The sequence below is a fragment of the Salarias fasciatus genome, chromosome 19 (genome assembly GCF_902148845.1).
Source record: "Salarias fasciatus chromosome 19, fSalaFa1.1, whole genome shotgun sequence".
Lineage (NCBI taxonomy): Eukaryota > Metazoa > Chordata > Actinopteri > Blenniiformes > Blenniidae > Salarias > Salarias fasciatus.
The window spans coordinates 8,510,537-8,534,190 of NC_043763.1; the positions used below are offsets into that span (position 1 = coordinate 8,510,537).

At 42.4% G+C, this 23,654-nt stretch overlaps 1 protein-coding gene and 1 long non-coding RNA gene across 5 annotated transcripts in view; both read left to right on the top strand.

Moving 5' to 3' along the window:
• Positions 1–13,409, top strand: part of ldlrap1b (low density lipoprotein receptor adaptor protein 1b) — a 37,431-nt gene extending 24,022 nt beyond the window's left edge. The window contains exons 6-10 of one of the 4 annotated variants that reach the window (XM_030117583.1): positions 4,554–4,649; positions 7,560–7,654; positions 8,077–8,111; positions 11,429–11,460; positions 12,066–13,409. In XM_030117583.1, the coding sequence (XP_029973443.1) occupies positions 4,554–4,649; positions 7,560–7,654; positions 8,077–8,111; positions 11,429–11,460; positions 12,066–12,112 (305 nt within the window). In that variant the 3' untranslated portion in view covers positions 12,113–13,409. Of the gene's footprint in view, positions 1–4,553; positions 4,650–7,559; positions 7,694–8,076; positions 8,112–11,428; positions 11,461–12,065 lie in introns of all 4 variants that reach the window. The other 3 variants (XM_030117582.1, XM_030117581.1, XM_030117580.1) reach the window with 3 other exon arrangements.
• Positions 13,410–15,672: 2,263 nt separating this feature from the next.
• On the top strand, positions 15,673–19,302 carry LOC115406896 (uncharacterized). The gene is made up of 7 exons (XR_003933577.1): positions 15,673–15,714; positions 16,659–16,804; positions 16,967–17,086; positions 17,212–17,239; positions 18,044–18,082; positions 18,203–18,326; positions 18,418–19,302. It is a non-coding gene; the product is annotated as an uncharacterized LOC115406896 (long non-coding RNA).
• Positions 19,303–23,654: the final 4,352 nt, after the last annotated feature.

Consider the following 23,654-nt stretch of genomic DNA (forward strand, 5'->3'; position numbering starts at 1 on the left):
CTCTTTCTTCAACAGGTAGTTCAATGCCAAGAGCCCAGTCCTGGAGTGATGTGCTTGTATTTATCCACCGAGCTGCTGTACTTTCAGCGACCTCCAGACCTTGAAAACCTTTTTTCTCCCAAGCCTGATGAAAAGACAAACTGTTCTTGAGAAACTTTAAACTAAATCTTCTTTTCTGATGAGGAAAAATGAGGAAATGATCTTCGTTGACAGTGAATCATTAGCTGATGTCAACATTTTCAAAGCTTCACTTGTGCATTGTTTTTGGAGGAAATTCACATCATTGCTTGTCAGATAAATCATAAGAGCCAAAATATGTTTCATATTTTCATTATTTGGTGCGTCATGGTCTTTGAATGCGAAACTAACTCCCAATCTGCTCCCACACCCACAAAAAAAGAAAAATCTCTGGGTTTTGTTAGAAATCTGTCTGGTTTTTCGCCAGTTTTCTTTTGTAACAGAAATCCTGCTGCAGGTCTATAACTGCACCGCAGCGAATTGCAATCTCTCTGCTGATTTAGGGTATTCACAGGAACTGTAGTTCGGCTGACGTGTGTGTGGTGGGGGACAGCCAGGTCCAACATACAGCACTATGTGGCGCTCGCTGTGTCGTCGGCTTGCCTGTTCACTCTGAAACCCTCCAGCCCCCGTTGCACCTCCGATAGTACCTCAAAAGCTGACGCGGAGGCGTATCAGAGGAATAGCAAGGTGTTCTGCTGTTTTATCTCTGTACCGTCACACAGGCGGCCGGGCAGCAGAAAGACGCCAAGCGTCTGCACCTGCGGCTCTTCTCGCACCGAGCAGGGTTACTGTTGCATCAACACATCGTCAGCAGGGCAAAGCTAACCTGTCGCACAGCGGTCTGAGACCCAGCTCCTCCATCGGCGAGCCTCAGTCCAATCCTCAGGGCTTCCCATTGATGGGAGGAACCGCACTGGAGGTTCAAAAAGCAACATTGCGTTGAAGTCTTGTGGTTGTTGTGATCAAACATGCAAACTGCAATGCAGAATAAGATCAGAAAGCTCCATGATTAAAACGTGTTTTTAATTATGGCAGACGTCATCATTTAAATGGGTGAATTTGACCCGAAAATAAAGCATTATCATTGAAGTCCAGTTTACGCTTCAGAGTCATTTCCGCGGTGTTTGGGGTGTCACTGTCCCGCTTGTTTTTAGATCACCGTGTTGTCAAGCGCTCACTTTTCTGTGGGGATTTCTGAGCAAATAACATGAAAACTGCACCGATTTGTGCATCAGTGATTTTGAGGACTCGCAGTCTGACAACTGAGGTGAAAAGGGCTTTGCTGCCAAAACTCAATGAATTCTGCCTGAGCCCAAGAGGACTCAAGGCTGCCACAATGATCATTGCCACCATCATAGCCTTCAGTCAAGTTTCTGCGGTCTTTGTGCTTTTTGACAGACATTTCTGCCACACTGCTGCTTCAGATTTACAACATCCGCTACGAAAAGACAAGATGTAAAAATGCTGGAAGTAACGACCGTTTCTCCCGGAATTTCACTGTCTCCTTTTTGTTCTCTTTTCTGCAAGAATAGTTCTGTCTTCATCCTCCATGAATATGTGAGCATTTTTAATGGGGGGGAGCACTGAGGAGATAAGAAACGCGCCCATTCAGGCACAGCCGTGGACACAGCAGGCAATCAAAGTGCTGCGTAAGGACGCCGTCGCACGCGGGCAGCTCGTTCTTTCGTACGGCTCAGCAGAACATGCATGTGATTTACTGCATGTATGACTCCAGTGGAAATGAGCGATTCTCGCCACATAATACCTGCTTGTGCCACAGCGCCGCCCGGCACCTCCGCACTCGAGCTCCGTTCGTTGCAGGTGTTCTGTTGAATTTTCATGTGTTGCTGTTGTTCACCTGCCACCTTGAATCACACAGAGACACACACGCAAGCACACACACTCCCCAGTGCATGTTGTTTCCTCATCCTCAACCCACCGCTTGCTCCTGCTTACTGTATGGAGTGGTGAAGAGGAAAGTAACCAAAGGGGGGGATGGGGGATGAAGAGATAGCGGGCAAGAAGGCATGAAAGGCGGGGCAGGGATGGCGGGGGTGTGTGTGTGTGAGAGAGAGAGAGAGAGAAAGGAAAATGATTGTGTGCGTGTGTCAGTGGGAGCTCAGCCCCCTCTGACAGATTCAGTGTCGGTGCCATTGATCCTGTCTCATGTGAAGGCACACTTATTTATTCAGTCCTTTAGAGACACACACTGGCACACTGTATGAAAACTGCTCCCGCCTCTTTTCCTCCTGCCACATTCCCACCCATCCCTCCTCTTCTCTCTGTTTTGCTTTGGAACGTTTGCATGTAGGCACATTTCCATTCTGGGATTATATATATATATATATTTTTTTTTTTTTTTTCCTGCACGATATCAAGGCCCTGCACTCTTTACCCACGCCTCTTCATTAGTTTTTAATATTCAACTTAGAAATGCAGGGAGAAAACAAAGTGCAGACATCCTTCGGATTTCACTCTCATTTCTCGGTGCACACTACCCATCTCTCCTCCCATCTCTCGCCAGTCTTTGGAGTGGGCGTCGTGTCCCGTTTTAATTTAATGAGCTGTTTTCCCCTCTCTCTGGAAGAGGGTGACGGAGGGTAAAAGGAAGGTGCTCCTTTTTTTTTTTTTTTTTTTTTTTAGAAAAAAAGAAATGAGTGGTGGTGTTCTCTTGTGGCACAGAAGAAGAAAGGAATCCTTTCGAGTCTGTTTCATTAAAGTTACAGGAGCCAGGAGGATCATGGCAGGAAGTGTGTGGGGGGTGGTATCCACTGTAGGTCTGGCTGCTTTATTTGTGATGTTCAAACTCTCCTCTGCCACCAACAGTGGCTCTCCACAGTGCTCCACACATCGCTGACCCACATTTTTCACTGCATTACGGCTCCCATGTCTCCATATACATCTGCGTTTATGGAATAATCACTGGATGCCACAGCGAGCTGTGAACTGCCTTGTCCGTAAGTCAGCGGAGTGCTTAGTGAGAGCTTGATACTGTTTTCACACTGAAGGCTCCCCACTGGAAGGGTCCACAAGGAGAAAACAGGTGCCCGGGGGATTTCTGTAACACTGCCATTGCTAAGCTACCCAGGCTCGGGGGAAATGGGATTTTTTTTTTTTCCAAACCAAGGATGGTGATGAAATATAGCAGTCTCCTTGCTATGGGAGCATCAGAAAAGCACATTTCTTTTCCAGCGACGGCACTGAAAGCCGGAGTAACAGTGGGTCAACCTCATGACCCCTCAGGGAGTTGTTGCAGGAACACAGAACGTCTTGTGTTTTTCTCTGTGAATTCCTGATGTGTGTTCCTCTGACAGTATGTCAAGGCTGAGGACGAGATTTAACTGAGGTGGAACATGGTGTTTTATGTACGTTGATGTACATCTCCCAACTGCTCTTAAGGCTCTGTAGGGCAGTTATTCAATTACTATGAAATTGGAAAACGTAACCTCATTATTGTCGGTCACAAAACTTTAGTGGCTCTTTAATGTCAGGCAGAATCTAAAGATGTCATTTGTAGTTTAAAAATCCCTGAAGCTCTCTTCAAGGTTCTGCATTCCTTTTCTCATATTTGATACTGTACAGAGTATTAATGTTATATTGTGTCATTTGCAAAAATATAGGCAAAATGTGACTTTTTGAATGCATCTTTACAGCATTTCTATAGGATTTCTCTAATTGTTTGAGGCGTTCAGTATTAGAACTTTTTTTTTTTTTCGTACGGGTTGCTTTCCCCTCATCCTCCCACTGGTGATCTCCAGGTCGCTGTTCACCTGATGCTTGACCGGCTCAGTTCAGTGTTGCAGATTTCACCCAACATCTTCTTATTTTTGAGGCCCACATACTGCTGTAACGCAAAACTCTGCAGAAGCTGAATATTTCACCAAGAAAATAGAACAAGACCAATTTTCCCAAATCACCTCCAGGTAACTGTCAGGACTACAAGAGAAATCTAGTGCGCGACGATTATTAAATTAGTCCTTCTCTAAATGAGAAGCTTCACTGCTGAGCTTCATGCTCGGTGCACTTCTCAAAGCTGCACTCAAAAGCCTAATAGATACAGATTGTGCCGCTTTTCTGCTCGTCTGAATTTAACGGAGCTCTTTTGTGCACAAAGTCTAATGAAAGCTGTTTTCAGTTGCACCTGCTGACCTGCTCTTTGAGCAAAAGCGTCACGGCAGGAGAGAGCAGAGCCTCCGACCCGGCCGATCCAGATGCCGTGCCTCCTCTGAAGTGTTAAAATCTCTGCGGCCCCTCCGTGCGCCCTCCGCTGTAGGCTGTCGCTGGCATATGGCCTAAGTAATGGCCTTAACCTTATCTGCCAATGCTCTTCCGCTAATTTGTTTACACACGCCGTGTACTCGGTTAGTGAAACAGTGAAGTGTCACATGTCTGGCTGGAACAGAAATAAAGTTTGTTTTGCTTTGCTTGGCAGGGGCACTGACCCCGCGGCTACTGTGTCCTGACTGAGATGTTGCTCGTCTTCACTCACTGTTCTTTTTTTTTCTTTTTTTTTTTTTTTTGCTCATGTGCAGAGAAAGAGAAGCGAGCGAAGTCGGGCTCGGACGGGGAAGGAGCCAGCAACTCCCAGTCGGACAGCTCGGCCAGCCTGGGCAGCCTGAAGGGAGGAGGTGAGTCACGTCGCCCATCATCTCGTCTCTTCCCGTGTCCCTCTCCGCGGCAGCGTTCGTAGCCTCGGGGGAGGGAAGAATCCTCAGCCACTTGTCAAGTCTGACCTATATTGAGGCTACAGGTCAGCTGACAGCAGTCTCAGCTGTCTTTTGTTTTTATGTCTCACTAACATCACTGCGGCGTGGAAGAGATTATATTAGTTTTCATGGTAATGGCCGTCTTTTTAATGTGAAAACATTCGAGCTTCCGAGCAGCTTCGCGAGTTCATTAAAATAAATCTTTGTTCTGTAATTCCCATGACATTTTAAGATAACAGAGAGTTGTTATCATACCGTGAACAAACAGTCTGCAGTGTTCTGTCCAAATGTGGAAGCACAATCACATCCTTGTTTGTGTTGAGAAGGCGGCCTGCGTTTTCTGTGACCCCATTGTTCAGTCAGATTCTCCATTTCAGACGGGGTTCATGCCTTCTTAACACGTTGTTGACGTCCACACAGCCTAAAGGCATTTTCAGCTCCACGTGTCGTCCAAGGAGGAATTAAATGAGGAGCATTTTGTTGTCAGAGGCACAAAAACTCAGCTCATGCTCAAAACGCTTTCATTTCGTGTCTGTGCTTTCTTTTTTCCTGTCAGGCTGTGTTTGTATTTTTTTTTTTTTTTCTGATGCATTTGGAAGCAGAGATTTCAGTGAAAACACGTGAAAGCAGCAGCTTACTCCCGGACTCCTCCCACCGCCCTGCTCAGCCAAATGGCCTTCAGCCTCAGAGAGATCGCTCGCTAAATCTGTTCTGACACTTTCGTTTTTGGGTCTGTGGCTGTGAATGTGTAGCCTTTCACGGCGGACATGGCTTTAAGGATGATCCCCCTCCTGTCAGAAGACTCCACAAAGCGGGGCTTGGATCCGCCGAGGCTTGCCTTACGGTTTTTTTTTTTTTTTTTTTGGACCCACTTTATCCCGCTGACCATTTGGTGGGTCATTTAGCCGCCACTGAACTGGATCTCTGTAAGGCAAATTGGCGTAATTGCACAGCGGAGTGAAATATGGTACTCTGGAAGCTTCTGAGTGCCTTTTTGAAAGGGGCCAAGCGACCCTCTTCTGCCAGAGGTTTTCCACCGCTGACCCAAAAGCTGTGATTGGGGGGACGGGAGAGCTTTAGAGCCATCCGAAGGTTACATTTATGCACCCTGCTCCCTGGCCGATCAGATGACATGCCTCTGTGTCAGAGAGGCTCTGGGGATCAGTGGTTGTTGTCTGAGGTGAGTCAGCTTTATTCATGAGACATGATACCTTCAGCTCTTTCCCGGCGCTCGGCCCTCTGAGCGCGACTCCAAAATAGAAACGCCACTTCCCCCGTTAACCTAATTGTGTGGGGAAGTCTGGCCACGCTTTGTTTTACTGAGCTTAATGAAGCCCTGAACAAACAGTCACTTAGCCGGTGAGTGTTTTTAGAGCTGATCGTTTAATTTGTTGTTCTACAACAATAAAAATGACTAAATTAAAAAGTACATTTTTAAATATTGCCGGTTTCTCCTCTGAGTCAGAGTATCAGTTCGCACTGATTCACAGCAGCATTGAGATTTTCTAAGAAGCACTTTAATGACCAGAAAACTTGATAATGTCAGTCTACTTACTGGCTGCTCATGTTTAATGTGGCATGTTTTCACTTCAAGTTCCCTGAGACAGTGAGAAGGTCACACCGCTCTGACTGAGGTTTCTTAAACCGATCTGAGACACAGCGAGTGCTCTTCATGTGAATACTGTCTTTATGAACTGGGTTGACTTGTCTGTAACCTAGTAGTCCTAAAATAAAACCACCTTGTGCCGCGTCGACACCTTGACTCCTCTTCTTTAGCTCTGTCTCAAAAAATTCCTCAGCAGTGGGCTCCACCGTTACCTGTCTGCTCTGTGATAATAAATGTGTTAACAGTCCGTCTTCAGTCGCTCCTGCTCCTCCAGCTGCAGCATCATCCCTCTCTGAGCTCCCATGCTGGCCCTCACAACCTCTCATTAGAATCGTTTCAGCATGATTCACTTTAAATTGATCTAATAAAACCCGGCAGTACAGACACTAATTATGATGTGTTCGAACATGGCAGCAGTCAAAGATTCACACAAAAGACCTAAAAGTCAGTTACTGTATAATCATTAGCCGTTAGCCTTTGGCTGGATCCACTTGCTCTTAGAGGAAGAGCAGTCGGCAGCGTTTCTATCAGTCGCCCAGTCGTGCAACTCTGGTCTCCCAGTTGTGGAATTTTTGGTCCAGATAAAAATAGCAAAACATTTCCTGAAGCTCAGAGTGGCATCGCTTCTCTTTTCCCCCCTTGAGTCCCACAATATTGTCCTTCTCGAGAGCAGAACAGTCTGAAAGCCACTGAGCCAGTGTTGACAGAGATGAGAGACTGAATGAAAATGTTATTGCATGCTGAGTCGGATGAATGTGAGTTTGTGTTTTGAGGGATATGAACTGTCAGAAAGACCACTTGAGGACAGCGGAGTTCTGCAACATTAGCCGAGCCGTGCCGGTGTTAAAAGAGTCTTTGGGGGTTTTACTGCTCTCCGAGAGCACCATTAGCCCGATGACTAGAAATTAGCGTCGCCACACATTATTGACATGCATTAATCATCAGGCAGGGTCATTACAGGCCGGTCCCTTTACAGATCAGTGGTGTCTCTGGAGTTAGGTGTGCGAGTCGGGAAAATTGCTCCGTACTCACTTATCGCAGAATGACGATCTGCAGACGGCTGAACTGATGACACGCAATAAGGCTTAATGATGAAAAGATAGTGTTGTTTCAGGGGTTCTTGGCATTTATGTTCTAATGTTCTCATGTAACGGTGAACGAATGTTGTTATTCTGCCTTTTTTTTGTTAAAAGGCATTCTGGTGTTTGTCTTCCTTTCACGTTTAGAAGTCGCCACGGGGAAACTCCTGGATTTGGCCGAGGGAGCCAACGCGGCGCTGGTCCACTCAGGAACAAAGCAGACTGAATCGGATCCCTTTACGGTGCATAATGGCGCTGCAGAGAACAACAATACTGTATGGGTAAGAGGAGAGGCGGGCTGATCAGTCAGCTTCAGGTGTTTACTCTTGATAAGATGGGAAGAGGAGAACGCCATGGAGGAAATGCCGATGACTTGTCCCCCTGATGGACTGCACCTGTTGTATTCAGAGAGGTGGAGTCCACAGCTCTGCTGCTGCTATGCTAAGGTAGACAATGGCCCATTGAGCACAGCTGGCCTTATCGAATGGCCACATAGCCGGAGAGGGTGTGGGGCTGCAAAGAGCTCGGCGTTATGACCAAACGCCACAGAGCAGAGGCAGGGCAGGGTGCAGCTGTATGTAAAGGTGACATTAGTGTCTTATCTCTTGAATCGGCCGTGCTCATTTATCTCTGACCGCAAAACTAACAATGTGTGTTCTTGCAGGAGTTGGAAGACGGCTTGGACGAGGCTTTCTCAAGGTGAGGACAAATGTGAATTTGTGTTTTTACGGGAAAAACTCTACAACAGCCCCAGTTTTTGTGTCTTTTTAAGAAAAGCTTCAGCTCAGCCTCTCTGTGCTCGCCTCCGCCCAGCACACACGCCCCCCCCGCTGTCAGGGGACTGAGTTTACAGACCCCCGACACTGGCGACGCCCGCCTCAAGTCCCGCTGCTCATGTAGGCTCCGTTTACCGTCATCTCAGGCCCACACGCTGATTCCGTCCGAGGTCAGGAAGCCTGTGATTACAAATGACTGCTGCTGGGACGACACGCTGCTCGGGATTTATCTCTCAAACTTTTGCGGCGCGATCGCAGCGGTAGAATAAATGTGTCAGGAGAAAGATTCAGTACATACATGAGGTCTGAGAGTTCAGCGTCTGTGCTGATTGGAAATCCTTAATGTCTCCTTGTGTCATCGCCAGACTAATCAGAATGTAGCAGGAGTCCGCCATGATAAATGTTTTAGTTCAGCGTGTGTCGCCGCCGCCGCATTCGGCGGTGGCCTCACGTCAGAATGCACAGCGCCAAATATTTACCACTATTTGTTTTAAGCTGCCATAAAAACTCATTCAGACCTTTTATGGCTGTATTTATTCCCTCTCGGTTCAGCTTTTCATTTCCTCTAATTCTACAGCGGACCTCTTATTCTCTCTCGCTCTCGTTTAGCTGAGTGCGAATGGGCTCCACAGTCTCTATAATCAAGCGCCAAGAGGCCGTTTTAGCCCTGTTATCAGATGATTATTTGTCTGTGCACACTGTAATTACGGCCCAACGCCGTTAGTCTCCCTCTCTGTGATTAATGAGGACGCTCCCAGGCTGAGCGGCGAGGCGGCCGCCTGTAGCGTTCAGCAGACGAAGGGAATTCAGGACCTGGGGGCCTGCCGGACGTCTGTATCTGTCCGGGGGAATCGAGGGGCCGATGATGTGCTCAGAGCAGAGGAGAAACTCGGACACGCCTTGTGAGAGGAGGAACTGGTATCTCAGTAAATATTTTTGTTGGTTTTGTCTTCAGCGCGTCGTGTTCAGCTCTATGTGCGAGTGCAAATAAGATTAATGCCAGATTAGCGTGCGGTTTCAATTCTGGACTTTTCTGAGGAACGAGCAGCGAACACGGCAGCTCTTCATGGAACGATTGAGAAACCAGTGCCTCTCTGACTCATGATGTATATTTAAAATGATCCTGCATCCGTAAACAGTTGACAGGCACCAGAGACACGTTTCACTGTAAACATGTGGGACATCATAGAGAGATCACACGACAACTTTGTTAAAAATAGACTGAGGCCGTCTGCTCCTACTCTGATGTTTTATTTAGAGGGACATGATTGGTTTTGTGTCTTCACTTAACACTCCAGAGAGAAAGTAAAATATTTATCTCCAGCTTAACTGTCAGAGATGTTTTTTGCTGCTATTGCAGAGTCTTTACTGCCATCTGCTGGCTGTGCTGTGTTAGTTTGGTCATCATGCTCGTCAATGAGTTTGGAATAGGTCATAACACTTAAAGCTTTCTGCAAAATGTAAAGGCAGAAAAAGTACTCCCGTTTTTGACATATTGTTCCAAGTGGGATTAAATAAATAAAAAAAAAATGCAATATATTTTAGGGAGTGTTCACACTGGTTTGTACTGGATCACTGCTGTTGTACGTGTTTTATAACATAACCAAATGCAAGGCATTGCATGTCTACTATGAATATTTTTTTACCAACTAGGAACTGATGAAAAATGTATAAATGTGTCAAAACGTAGGCAGAACCTCTTCACTTTTTTTTTTTAATGCACATTAATTCGGATCTGCTGCAAAGAGCCTAGAAGGCTGTCACTTCCTGCCTTATGTCTGTCTGCAAGCCCCTGCTTCACGCCGTGGTGTGATTCAACTAATGTTCAATTAAGATAGGAACCGTTTATTTAGATGTCTACTGAAACCCTACAATTATTAATGACTCAGTCCATTTTTTTTTCTGAACCGTGCGCCAGAATTTATTTGGCGGCTTTCACACTCCATTTACTGGATAACACTGACACAGAAAGGGCGCCAGGGTTCATTTTGATTGGATCAAACCCATCAAGTAAAAACTACTCCTCATAAATTAATTTCTAAGCCTAAAAAAATATAAAGAAAGTTAAACTGTCACCTGTTTTCAGTTTCTAATTATTTTGGAGAATGTAATGTTGTGGACATCTCTGCTAAGAATATTTGTATGTTTTGAGTCAAAGCAAGCAGTTCTTCCAAATGAATAGAAAAAAAAAAAATTGGGAACTGTGATTATTCAGTTCATAATGAATAAATGTTAACTCTTGATCTGACTGTCAACTCATTTTACATTCAAGGCTGTCATCTGAAGGAAAAGTCTGAAATTATTCAAATACATGAAGGATAACTTATTCATGCAGCGTGAAGGGTCATGCGAGTACGACAGTGAATAATTTAGAATGTCCAAAATTAGTTTCAGTAGTTACATCAGTTTCCCAAACAAAATGTGTTTTAAACTCAAATTGAATTGATTGTAATAAATAAATAAAAAAAAAACTTCCAGCATGCAACACTTAAGTAATGCAGTGGTTTTAATGTAAACAGGAAAATGCATGCACACTACTGACACAGTCACAGTTTTTCTGCAAATGTATAAACAGAGCAACAGTATTAACAGTGGAGGATTCCAGACTGTTTGTGCCGCTCGTTTTGGATTTAACTTTCCTTTCTCTTCAAAGTGTACATTTACGACACCACTGTCTGATCACATACAGACACATTTCCTGACACAGAGCAGATACTGAGACAGCGTTTAAGATGAAGAAAGAGAAACAGTAGCTCATGAATTAAAAACTGTTTATCATCAATGAATAATTCTTACTGAGCAAAATTCAAATCAGTTTATTTCTTGGCCCTCAGTAGCTCATTTTCCCTGTGGCCCTTTGTGGAGGATGAGCTACCCTCTGGTTCACATTGAACTGTGTGCACAGCGCCCACCGGTGGCCGGACATGAACACTACAGCATTCCTGGTGTTGGTGCTCCTGACTGTTTTCTAAACGCTGCTGTTTGAACATAAAACCTGTCAAAGCCAGTTCCAGTCGATGGTTGCCGTGGAAACAGGACCTCACACACCAGGGATGTTGGACACTTGCCATACATGTAATAGTTGTGGAAATGAAACAGCGGGGTGTGGGAAACTCTTAGGAATACTTTTTAGTCTTCCTGCGAGAAACTTGTGGGAAGTTTGACTTTTTGATGAGGGAGGTGAGAAGAGCTGCGAGTTGCATTGTTGCCTGACTTGTGAACTCTCCTTTGAACCCTCAGCCGCAGTCTGGATAGCTTTGAATCCTACTCAGGTAACAACGTCATTCACTGGATGTTGTGACGTCCATCTCATTACCCCCCTAGTCAACCCACTATTGCAGCCCGCTCATCTGTCTGGATATCAGTGTTCAACCACACGCAGTAATGAAGACACGTGGTTCCACGTCATGTCTGGATCACACACACCATTAACATAGCTCAGCAGCTTTTTATAGCTCATCTTCTTTAAGGTCACATAGTTTAGACGGTCTCTTCACTGCCATTTCTTTTTAACATCCATAAGAAAACTCTCTGTGCCACAGAACCTGCTGTTTCCTCCACCGTGTCCACGTCGCCATCGTGTCTGTCTGTTTTTAGGGCCTATACCTTTGGGAGATGTTGCTCTGAGTGAACGTGCTGTGTGCGCGCACGTAGTTCTGAGACAGGGCGGTTTAATTTCAAACAGTCATGTTTAAATCATTCCGAATTCATTTTATTTAATTCACAATCTTGTCACGGTATATAGAACATCCATTAAGTCCATAAAGTTTGTATACGTCATTGTTCATTGTCATACATGTTAATATTGACTCACATGGCACAGGTTAAAAATTTTGATTAAAAAATGTTGTTTTTTTCCCCTGTTCTCTCCCTCCAGACTCGCTGAGTCTCGCACTAACCCCCAGGTCCTGGACATTGGGGTAAACCCTCAGGACTTCAACACTGACGAGTGCCTGTCCCCAGGCAAATGGGACCAAGAGGAGACGGACTTCGCTGCACAAAGAGACACTTTTGGGTTCTAACGTGAAGCCTCAGCCAAGAAGGGACAACCAGGACATGATGATGATGATGATGATGAAGAGGGGCTGGAGGCATCAGTGGAGGGTTCCCCGCCTTCTTCCTGCTGCCCGGCCCTCTGACCGGCTCTGCCTCGTGGCTCTCGGATGCCCAGACGTCCACACGACCAGAGGAGGACAGCAGGAGCAGGCTGCTCACCCAACAGGCCAAAGCAATACAAACCAATTGATCCCTTTTTCTATGGAAACCATGCAGTCACTTCGTGTTTGTTACAGTGTGTTACTTCTTTCTTTGTGTCTGTTTACCCATTCACTGTTGGTGATCTCTGTGGTTGTGCTTGTGTACATTGCGTTAAAATACGTTTGTGTGGATGTACAGTATATAAATGTAGAGGGATGTGAGCTGAACTCTTCGTTCTGAGGTCAAAATTCGATAAGGGTGCTGATCTTTTTTTTTTTTTTTTTTTTGGGCTATGGAGAGATGTGACTGGATCAGAGGGAAACTGATGCACCGGTTCTCCTCCGGGGGGAAAAGTTACTACCTAAGAGCTTCAAGACTTCAAGCCTTTTGCGAGGCAACAAAAGCTTTAACGTGTGTATGTGCGTGTCGGTCAAAGGAGTGTTTGTGTACACAACAATGGATGACGACAAAGTGACAATCTTTTTTTTTTTCTCTCCTTCAAATGCAAAAATCTATTTTTGCACTCAGCATTCATTCATATTTAAAAGCACACATTTCATATAAGGGAATTTCATGTCGACCAGCCTCAAACTCTTCCGGCCTGGATGCAGTGTCTCTGTTGATTTGTGCCCCCAAAAAACAGTTTCCCTGTTAATTTTGATGCACTGATGACAAAGATTTGCCAGCAAAGAACTGGATGAAACGACATCTTTTAAAGAAACCTCATCGTAGCTGCAGTGGAGAAGCAAGAACGTTTAACTTTATCATCACAGGTTTTCTGTTTTTTGTCCCTGAAACTCATTAACTATTTGACCCACTTATGCGAACAAACCGGGGCACAAGAGGACAGAGGCGCTGTACCGGCACTCTACCACTATATGTTAAATTATGTACCACTGACTCCTAGTTTACCTTTTTTCCAGGGATGGATCCCAGTGTTATTTTTGGCATTTGTTTATATATATGAGTTAATTTAATTCATTAATTTACATCAATTTCAATAAAAATATATATAATTTGTGAATGCTGTGCTTTTTTTTTCTTTTTTAAAGAAATCTTGCAATATTCTTTATTCCATTAAGTCAAAGGTCATTTTACCAGCTGCCTGAATCCTTGATGCTCTGCTTCAGCCTTGAGAAGTTATGAAATTGTTCTCCCTTCACTCACAGAACTCAGGAAAATCATCCTTCTGGCAGGACGGACTAAGCTCAAGTCAATCACAAGTCCTCTCTCGTTTGAGAGGCTGGGAGGGTGTGACCGTCCATCAGAGGGTCAACACACACACGGACTCCTCCAGCCAGTTCAGACCTTATGACGTTTATTTTTAGAAAGGTGCAGGCCAGTCATCTGCCGTGACTTTTCTCTCTAGTGGAGCTCATACTCTCTTCTTTCTCGACTTTCAACATTCCACAGAATAGTTGCTTCTTAACATGCTGGGAGGCCAAACCATTCATTTTTCTGCTGGTGGCTCATCGTACACCAGGAGGCAGCATCTATCTTGTAAACTCTACCTCTCTGCCTTTTTTCTCCTGTAGTCACTGTGAAGTCAGCAGATTATTACAAATGTCCCCTGAAGCATTGGCGGTACAGAATGTCTCTAAACTATGTGTTTACGTTCCATTGTTCTCCTGTAGTCACTGTGAACTCGGCAGATTATTCCTAAATTCCCCCGAAGCATTGGTGGTACAGAATGTTCAACTGTTACTCAAGTGTCTCAGCATTTGAAGGAGCCTTGATTTGTACTGACGTGTTGTCATAAGTTATTGGAGGACTCTTTTTTTAGACATTACAGATCAGATGAAATATAAATACAACTTTATATATTCCACTTCTGAGGTGCTGTTTAGAATTTCTTATGCACAAAACAAATTCAGCACTTTGCTGAATTTTTTTGCATTAAAGTCAAGGATGCAGTGTGATGCTAAAAAAGTAAATGCTTCGTTTGCCTCCTGTTTTCAAGACCTGTGTAAATCAGAAATCAATTTTGACAATTATATTTTCATAGCTTCATGAAAAATATTAATTTTCCTGACCTTAGTCAGGTCACATTGCAGGAATGCAAGGCAGCTGTTAAGGAATCCCATGATTCCCATCTGAATTTTATCTCACCTTTTGGCCTTTGATCAGCCCTCTGTTGTTAGATATGATCCAGTACTCAATCAAAATGGGATCTTTGTCTTAAGATGTTGATTTGGCTTTAATCGCACTGCTTTTTAAAAAAGGAAAGGACCCAGTTGAAAGCTCTCCGGTTTTAAAATAAACTGACAGAAATCAACTTTGTTACCTGTAAATCAGGGGATGAACAATTCTCCCTTCCTTTTTTCTATTCCAGTTGTTAAAAACTTTGTCTATCTGGGGACAGATATCTTTTCTTCCATTAGAACAATAATTAAAAACAATTTCTGTAGCACACTTGACAAAGACTGAGAGAGGTGGTCTAATCTGCCAAACTCACTCCATGGCTGGATTTCTATCATTAAAATAGCTGGTTGCTCCTCTGTGTAGAACCCTTACTGTCCTCTGTCTAATAATGACAGATTATTGATCGGTGGCCAATGTATCCATTTTCCTGTTTGGGAGAAAAACAACATTCCTACACTTGGTGATATCTTTGGAGAAGAGGGACATTCAGGACATTTTCTGTAAAAATGGCATTCCAGGCTCCTCCTTTTTCTTTTATCTGCAACTCAGAACAACTTTAGAAGACAATATTGTCCCATTGCAAAGTCCTCTCGGCTTCCATCCACTCCAAAAATTGTTCTTCTCCAGTGGATTTGTCTCCAAACTTTACTGCCTTCTGTTGCTGTATTACAGACCTCTGGCATTAGACCAGATATAGAGGATTTAAACCCCATTTTGGACTGGGATACTCATTCTCAATTACCTATATCTGGACTGGCTTTAAAACGTGACAAGAAAAGAGGCTTCTGTCCAGACTGACAGCTGAATGGGTCATGTTCTGTAATGTTGCTTTGCACTTCTCGACCACCATACACCGGTCTACTGACGCCTTTCTCTTAAAAACAATGGCAGTAAAAACTGCACATTCCACTTACTTACTTTAGGTTAAATACACGTATTTACTCATAGAAAATATTCCAAATAAAACTTATTGCTCAGCGATTCCTGCATACCGGTTATTATTTCATCATATGGCGAAGAAACAATCACTGAAATGTTACATCAGCAGGGGGATGAACAAGGAAGAGGAGGAGGAGGAGGTGGAGGTGGAGGGGGGTGGGGCTGGTTTATGAGTTGCGTGATTTCCCGGGAAGCATTTGAGTTCAGCATGGCTGCTGTGCGGGCGTGCGTGTTGCTCTTCTTCATACGTGAGTACTGTTCTGCGTTTCTATTCTATCTTATTTATCTGAAGTCTGCAGGACGTAATGGGAAATAGAAAGGGATGCACGCGGTGTTATTATTAAGACTCGGAAGTTCGGGATCATAGTTTTTGTTGCTTCGCCTCGTATGAAACTCTCACACGGAACACTTCGTGAATGAACAGGAGCTGAATGAGTCACTTCCGAAGGCTTTTAGAAAGTTGACAGGAATGTACGCACTGAGTCAATCTCTTTTGGAAAATCATATGATACACACACACACACACACACACACACACACACACACACACACACACACACAAACACCGCACACGTGGTGAAGCGCACTCGCCGGGGATGACGTGATCAGAATGACGTCATTATTTAATTTTAATCATCGTTTTAGCTTATTTCTGTGTTACTTGAGTATGTTTGGAGCTCTTTTCGTGTTATATTAGTTGCGCAAACACCTGTCGGACCGGTGAACTCTCACTCTCTACTATAAGGACAACTTTCGAGGGGATTTCCAAATAGGAAAGTCCCTTTGAACTGCACTCCACTCCCTTCTGCACAGTTATGACAGACAAACTTCACTTATCTGACACGATTCACAGAATTGTGATTTAATTTTTCTTTATTTCTTAAAGATTAGCTCAGTTTCCATGTTTATCTCAAAGGCTGTGATTTTAAACGTCCCGGTGTGGTTTTATGTCACGTGGTCTGTCACACCTGTAGTCCAAGAAGAGATTTTACACCATGATTTACATTATTACTCAGGGTTAAACACACAGTTATCTAGTCCAAATAACTTTTTAATCCTATGTAATTACTGTGGTTTTATAAGTATGGAAATCAGATATCAATTAAAAGACAAAGCAACCTTTATTGCGTTGTAACATTTGAAATCAAGAGTTTCCTCCATGATGCGTCTAACTCAGTTTCTTTGTTCACAGTTTCCCAGGTGAAGCCATGCCTCGCCAAGGAACTGAAGTGCTCCACCTTTTTGAGGGGAAGTACCACAGTGTACTTGATCCAGATAGGTGATCAAGATTTGCAGACTGATGCTGACGACTGCGAGTTATCCTGGCATAACGCAAGCGTAAGTTAACATCCAAGAACAAAAGACATTCCCAATCTGGAGTGATGAAGGGTGACAGTCTGGTTAATTTGTATTATTTTACTGTTTCTCATGTGAATTAGTCTATTTTAACTTTTCCCAGATGCCATTTGAGTGACTGACCTCTGCATATGTTGATTTCAGAATATCGTCATCGCAAACCACCAATCAAAGGGAGAGTCTGTGGTGAGCTGCAGTGTCAGAAATCTCACTATTCAGGGATGCATTTCCATCATCTCCTGGCATCACAACTGCATCTCTGAGGTATTACTCTTTACACACATGCAAACTTGTAATGTTTAATGCACAGTTATTAAGAAAACCAGAAAAAGGCTATTAGACATACGTGAACCTTTAAAACAGCCTGCACTGTTGTTGTGTGTCCACAGGGAGTTGATTTCACTGCAAACTGCAACGGTGAGTGTCATTTCCTGTCACCCTCCATCTATTCGGTGGTCTTTTTCACACTTCTTTCCTATGAATATCTCTATTCAAGTACTTATAAATAAAGCTACTGTTGGAAATTTTTAAGAAAAAATATTTGGAGTTACTTGTTATCTGCTGCTATTTGCCAATTGGTTTGATTTCCTGTTAAAATATCTACTTATGTTTACTTTTCTAAAATTTTGTGAGAAAGTATCACCTTAGATTCAGAAAGTTTTCACTGACTGATGAAACATTGTAGTTAAATAAAATAACAGTGAACTCAGTGTTTGTAATTTGCTGTTAGCAATTATTATATTCATGATAACTAAGTGGTGTTTTGGGGTACTTTTGATTTACTTCCACGTTTGGAACTTTACTCATATTAAGTTTACGTTTCACCATGTAACGTGGGCCACTACTTTTAAATCATGAGTACACCCACCATTTCAATTAATATTTGATGTTTTTCATATATGAATGCCATTATAACCACTTTTATCTAAAGCATAGATAACAATATAAATCAGATTTAAACAAACTTCAGTTGAAACAACCACTTTCTCAGATAAAACATCCATCCTTATTGTTTTAACTGCGGACATTCCTGCTTTCATTCTACATTTATTGACTACAGAATAATGTTCTTATAAAATCTTACCAGAAATTTTCTCTGTATGTATATTTCACAGTTTGTACTTTTTTCATTGTATTTGAGTACATTTTGAGTAATGTAGCTGAACACTCTTCACGTCTCTGGTGAAATGTGAGTTACTGAACTCGTGTTTGTTTTCACAGCCTCCTGTGATCAGCCCTCTGACCTCCAAGCAGTCACGAGTAAGAACGAGTTCAACCTCTTTGACACACGATGGGTCCAAACTTTGGAAGCGTCACACAACTATTGAAGTTGAAATCCAGTCTATTGGTTGTCTGACTCTCCAGAATCTCTTCTTTCAGAAATTCCCGCCAAGACTACTCAGTCTGAAGATGCAAACCACGCAATCATCCTCGGCACTGTCCTGCCCATCATCTTCTTCATCCTCGCTGGGATTTTATACCGATTCAGACAAAGCATTTTCAGGTATTTTCTTCGTTGAGTTTTATCAAAATGTAAAAACATCACACACAATTTATAGCTTCCATTCTCTAAACAATCCTCTCTCGCCTCATAGAAGAAGATCCTGTGGCCAGATTGGATCGTTTTACTCTCCTCCTCCGGTCAACACCAACACAGACACGCTTGAGGTCTAAGGGTCTGCAGTGCTGGGGTCCGGGGGGCAAATGGGTCTATTGTCCCGGGTCCAGGGAAGTGACGGAGGGTGTGGAGACACATCTATGATATCTCATCCTGGGCCCAAGAAAAACTGTCAGCTCCATGGTTTCCTTGGCGCTTATTTACTTGTAACATGCTTTCATTCATGAAATTATGGCTGGGATGTTTCTACTGCAAGGAAAACTGTGTTTGCTTTGGTTTTTTTTTTTTTCTCAAATGTATTCTGCACGATGAATTCAGCGGAATTGTGTTCTAGATAGTTTATTATCACCAATGCCTGTGTGAAAGTATTGTATTACAGAATAAAATACATGTATTGATACCTATATAAAAGTATATGCCAACAGGAGTACTTAAAGGACGTGTAGTAATACTGCGAACCAACACACCGAAAGCGTGAACCATAGCTGTGGAAGCTGTGATTACATATGACCTATAAGTGACCTGCTGTATTACAGCCTAATATAATAACATATAGAATTATAACTCTATTATAAATAACTTGATGTGAAATCATATTTTTAATTACCTTAAGTCAGTGTATATACGTATATCTAAATACATTTGTGTTTTTATCTGTTCTTTTTGTTTATCTTTTGGGTTGTGGGATTTCAGTGGTCTGATATGAGTGTATATATGGATAATAATGAGATTTATTAACTGATTGCCTGCCTTATGAAATTACAACTTTACAATCATGCAAATCATGTGTATTTTTTATCAGCTGCTTGTTTAATCTCTGTATTACTACTGTTCCTTTCTAATCAGCATTAAAATGATTGTACTTGAAGATCAGAGTTGTTTGTTATGTGGGGCTGGTGAGGGAGGGCATCTATTATCTGGTGATTTGTCTGAGCCAATAAGGTGGTGGCAGCAAGTTCAACAACAGGAAATGAGTCACAGAGAGCATGTCAAGAAGTTATCAGCATATGGAGAAAAAAAAACACCAAGAAACAGACTATGTGCTGAGTACCATGATCCTGATTACCATTGTAGAGGAAAAGTGAAATTAAGAGTTATGGATGTGGTCTGCAGATGGTGTAGATGCCCACCATGGTGTGTGTGTGTGTGTGTGTGCGCGCGCGCGCGTGTGTGTGTGTGCGCATTTTTCTATACTTGTGGGGACCAAATGTCCCCACAAGGATAGGAAAACCTGGCACGATGTGCCTTGTGGGGACCTTTTTCCGGTCCTAGTGAGGAGAAACGGTGTTTTCTTGACCATGTTGTTGTTACTGAAAAAAGTAAAAGTGCAAAAACATTTCTTTAGGGTTAGGCATTGTTGTGGTTTGGGTTAGGGTTAGGATAAGGGTCAGGGTAAGGGGCTAGTAAATGCATTATGTCAATAAGTGTCCTCACAAGGATAGAAATACAAACCTCTGTGTGTGTGTGTGTGTGTGTGTGTGTGTGTGTGTGTGTGTGTGTGTGTGTGTGTGTGTGTACTTGTACAGCTATATGTTGTGAGGACCTTTTGTGAGGACATTGGGTTTTTAACCTTACAAGTGAGGACAATTGTTGGAAAGTGAGGACATTTTTGCCGGTCCTCACTATTTGACACACCTTTTTTGGCCTTTTTGAGGGTTAAGACTTCATTTTTAGTTTAGGGTTACAATTAGTTTTAGGTTAGGTTTAGGGTATAGGTTAGGGTTAGGCATTCAGTTTTGATGGTTAGGGTTAGGGTAAGGGGCTAGGAAATACATTATGTCAATGAATGTCCTCACAACATATAGCTGTACAAACATGTGTGTGTGTGTATATGTGTGTGTGTGTGTGTGTGTGTGTGTGTGTTTGAAAGAGACTTTCTTCTTGTCCAATTTGTGGAGTGTCTGTCTTTATAGCTTCATGAATGTGAATACACAACACTTCGACTGCATTTATATTTGTGTGTATTTTTTATGTGCGTAAGAGTAAACCTAGGAGTGGACTTTCTCTTTCCCAACAGCCGTCACTATGGTGCTGATGATGATGTCATTCTGTGTCGTCAGGTCACCTGATGATGAAAGGGAGCAAATACAATGTGGTTCGATGAGGGTGAGCCAATAAACATCTAAGACAACGTGTCACGAGAAGGAATCACCCAAACGTGATTATGCAATGCTGGGGATTCCCAAGAGGGCTGGGCACTATCTCTGTAACTGCTTCATGCTGATTGTTCCTGCTTAAAGTGGACTCGATTGAAAAGATCAGATCAGTTGTTTTAGTTGAGAGTTTTATTACCCAATGTTGTGTGCATATCATTCATAATCCAAAAACATTTTTCACATATATAATCTCCACACAAACACTCACATTACTTCAGTTAAGTACATTTTTATGGTAGACTAGTGTGTAGTTTTACTCTGAATTTACATCTGTTCTGGCCATTAAAAGAAAATCCCCCCACTCCCATTCATAATCTGTAATCTATTTAAATGACATTACAGTTTTCTTGTCTGAGAACATCGATGTTTATCATCTCAGTAAATTGACCCAAATTGCCACTCCAGACAATTGATTTAAACTTGATTCGATAGTAACAGACCCTCCTAATAGTTTTGAAGATTGGAACTTAAGTATCTGTTCTTAACAACAGCTATTTCACTTGCAGTGTAAACAGTAGCTGTTGAAGAGAGAGGCATTTCCGCCTGTGATCATTACTTATCTCACCAACACAGATTTTACTCCAGCTTTATCCAGGGTGCTTTGATTTAATCTGTTTTGTGTTTGTTTGTCTTTGCTCTTCCTCAGGAAAGATTAAGTACTGAGAAGACGATCAAACTTGACTATCCAGAGCAAGTAAAAGTCATAACAAGGTTTCCTTGTAGGTGAAACCGCAGGTCAGGTGAACCAAGTCTTAAATCCAGAAGGACTTTGCCATTGTGAGACTTTGTTGACCTTATTCTAAACGGCCTTTGTTTTGACTGTTTGAACAAGAATTAAAAAAGAATCCAAATTTAACAGAAGAGAAAAACAAACTGTGAGTCATGAAAATTGTTCAAGGAGATTGATTTCTTAGGAACTACTTTTGTACTGTGATAAATGAAGGTGAAATTAAACTATGGTCTTCGCTGTAGGTTGTATTTTTAGCGCTCAGATTTCACAAACAAGAGGTTGTGACTTTTTCTTCTATCAACAAACTGAAATGCAATGTCAATTCCAACACCTTTCGAGTAGAACCTCAGCTTTCCCTGATGGGGTCCAACCAGACCAGACCAGGCAAGGGGAATCCAGAGACATGGTCAACAACAGGCTGTCAGGAATGCTGGGTTCACATCTAACAACAATTCAGGAAGCAGTATGTTGCAACTGCATGAGTCAGACAATCATCTGAAACAAGAGGAGAGTAAAAGTAATTCAGAGCCCAGCAAAACATGACACAAGAGTCAGAATTAATCACAAACACACACACACTCGGAAACCTGGATGACAGCTCCCTCCCTGACAAAGTGTTATTAATTTCACCTGTCAGGAGTTATAATGTGAACACTGATCTGTGTTTGACTTACAGACACATGAATGTCTTCTCTCTCCAACAGCATTATCAAAACTGTTCTATGAAGGGTGAACTCAGACAACTGGATGTCTTTGCTGTGTGACAATGCTGCTATCTGCTGGCGGTGATGAGGCTTTCAGACCAAATATTATTTGGGAACAAATTGAAAAAAGTAAATAAATAAATGTTTAAAGATGTCAGAAAAACTATGAAAAGGGCCTCAAGCATCTTTTTTTTTCTGCCTAATGAAGCCTGCCAGTTTTGTGCTTGAGGACAAGATACAAAGAAAGCATAGACTCTTCCACAGACTTATGATCTGTCCCCTTTTATTTACACTGATGGATGCGCCTAAAACAATGTGTCCTCCTTCCTAAAGATGGACACCAGCCAAGACTAGCTTTAAACTCAGAATAAGGGATTTTAAGCTCTTTGGAGACTTTCACTTTCTTTCGATGTTTTCTTTTGTTTTTAAAATCAGTTTCTTCAACCAGGGCAAAACTGTACATTCACAGACACAGCTATTGTTATGCAGTGCACGATGGAGCATGCTTGATTTTCTGCACACACAGAACAGTTAATGTAATTTGCTCTTATAGCAGCTGCTCACTTTGAGCCAATGTGTAACCATGAAGGCAAACATAATTTATATGAGTGTGCAACGCACTCCTAAGTTTGGCAATTCTTAGAAACAAGGACAAACTGTGAGTAGTAGAGTAACAATGCAACTTGGTTGTGAATGCAACAGTAAAATTTATGTCTCCAGTAAAAAAAACTGAAAGAAATACAAAAAACAACTTGGATACTTTGGTTCATTTGGTAAAAAACTTGTTCCCATCTGTCATCTGCAGACATTATTCATTTTTACCTATACTAGTACATATATGCATTTAAATGTTTCACCCATTTTGCAGCTTGACATTATTATAAGTCTCAGATAGATTGGTCACCATCCCCTTAAAATTGACCTAGTAACTCATAACTGCATAGGTAGGAACTTAATCTGACCTACATTTGAACTTGTTTTCTGTAGATGAACACTGTATTGTTCCAGTTTTTCAGCGCAGCTTTACGTATTACTTTTGAAAGACAAGATGAAGAAGAGAATATATCTCTAAATACTGAGAATACAATCTCATTTTTTCAAACACTTTTAACCCCCAAAAAGAAACAAACAAACCACTTTTGGCAGAACAGAGGAAATAAGAAAATAACAAATTATGTCCTTTTAGGGTTTCCGTACAATCATTTTTTTAAATTATTTTAAAATTTTTATTTAAAAATGAAAACGCATATCTAATTGTGATGTTAAAAGAGCGACAAAAAATTTACAGTTATAAACATCCATTCTGTTTGTAAATTATAACATTACTGATAAATTAGTGCTCCACGCCCGTCGGCGCGTTTGTTCTCTGCGTGCGCGTTCTCGTGTCGAGCACCTGTACGTCGGATAGCAGTACGGCGGACCCTCCAAAATCAGTAAGTTTATTTCGACACTTATTTCTAATTCATCACCCTTATTATTCGACGTATGTTCCAGGAATGGGAGCGTCTATCTTACATCTTACCATATAATCAATGACGTCAAATTAGTTCGTCAAGACGAAAGTCATGCTACATGCTAACAGGAGATTCCCGCTTAGGATTTGAATTACTTGGAAGTTTTCGAG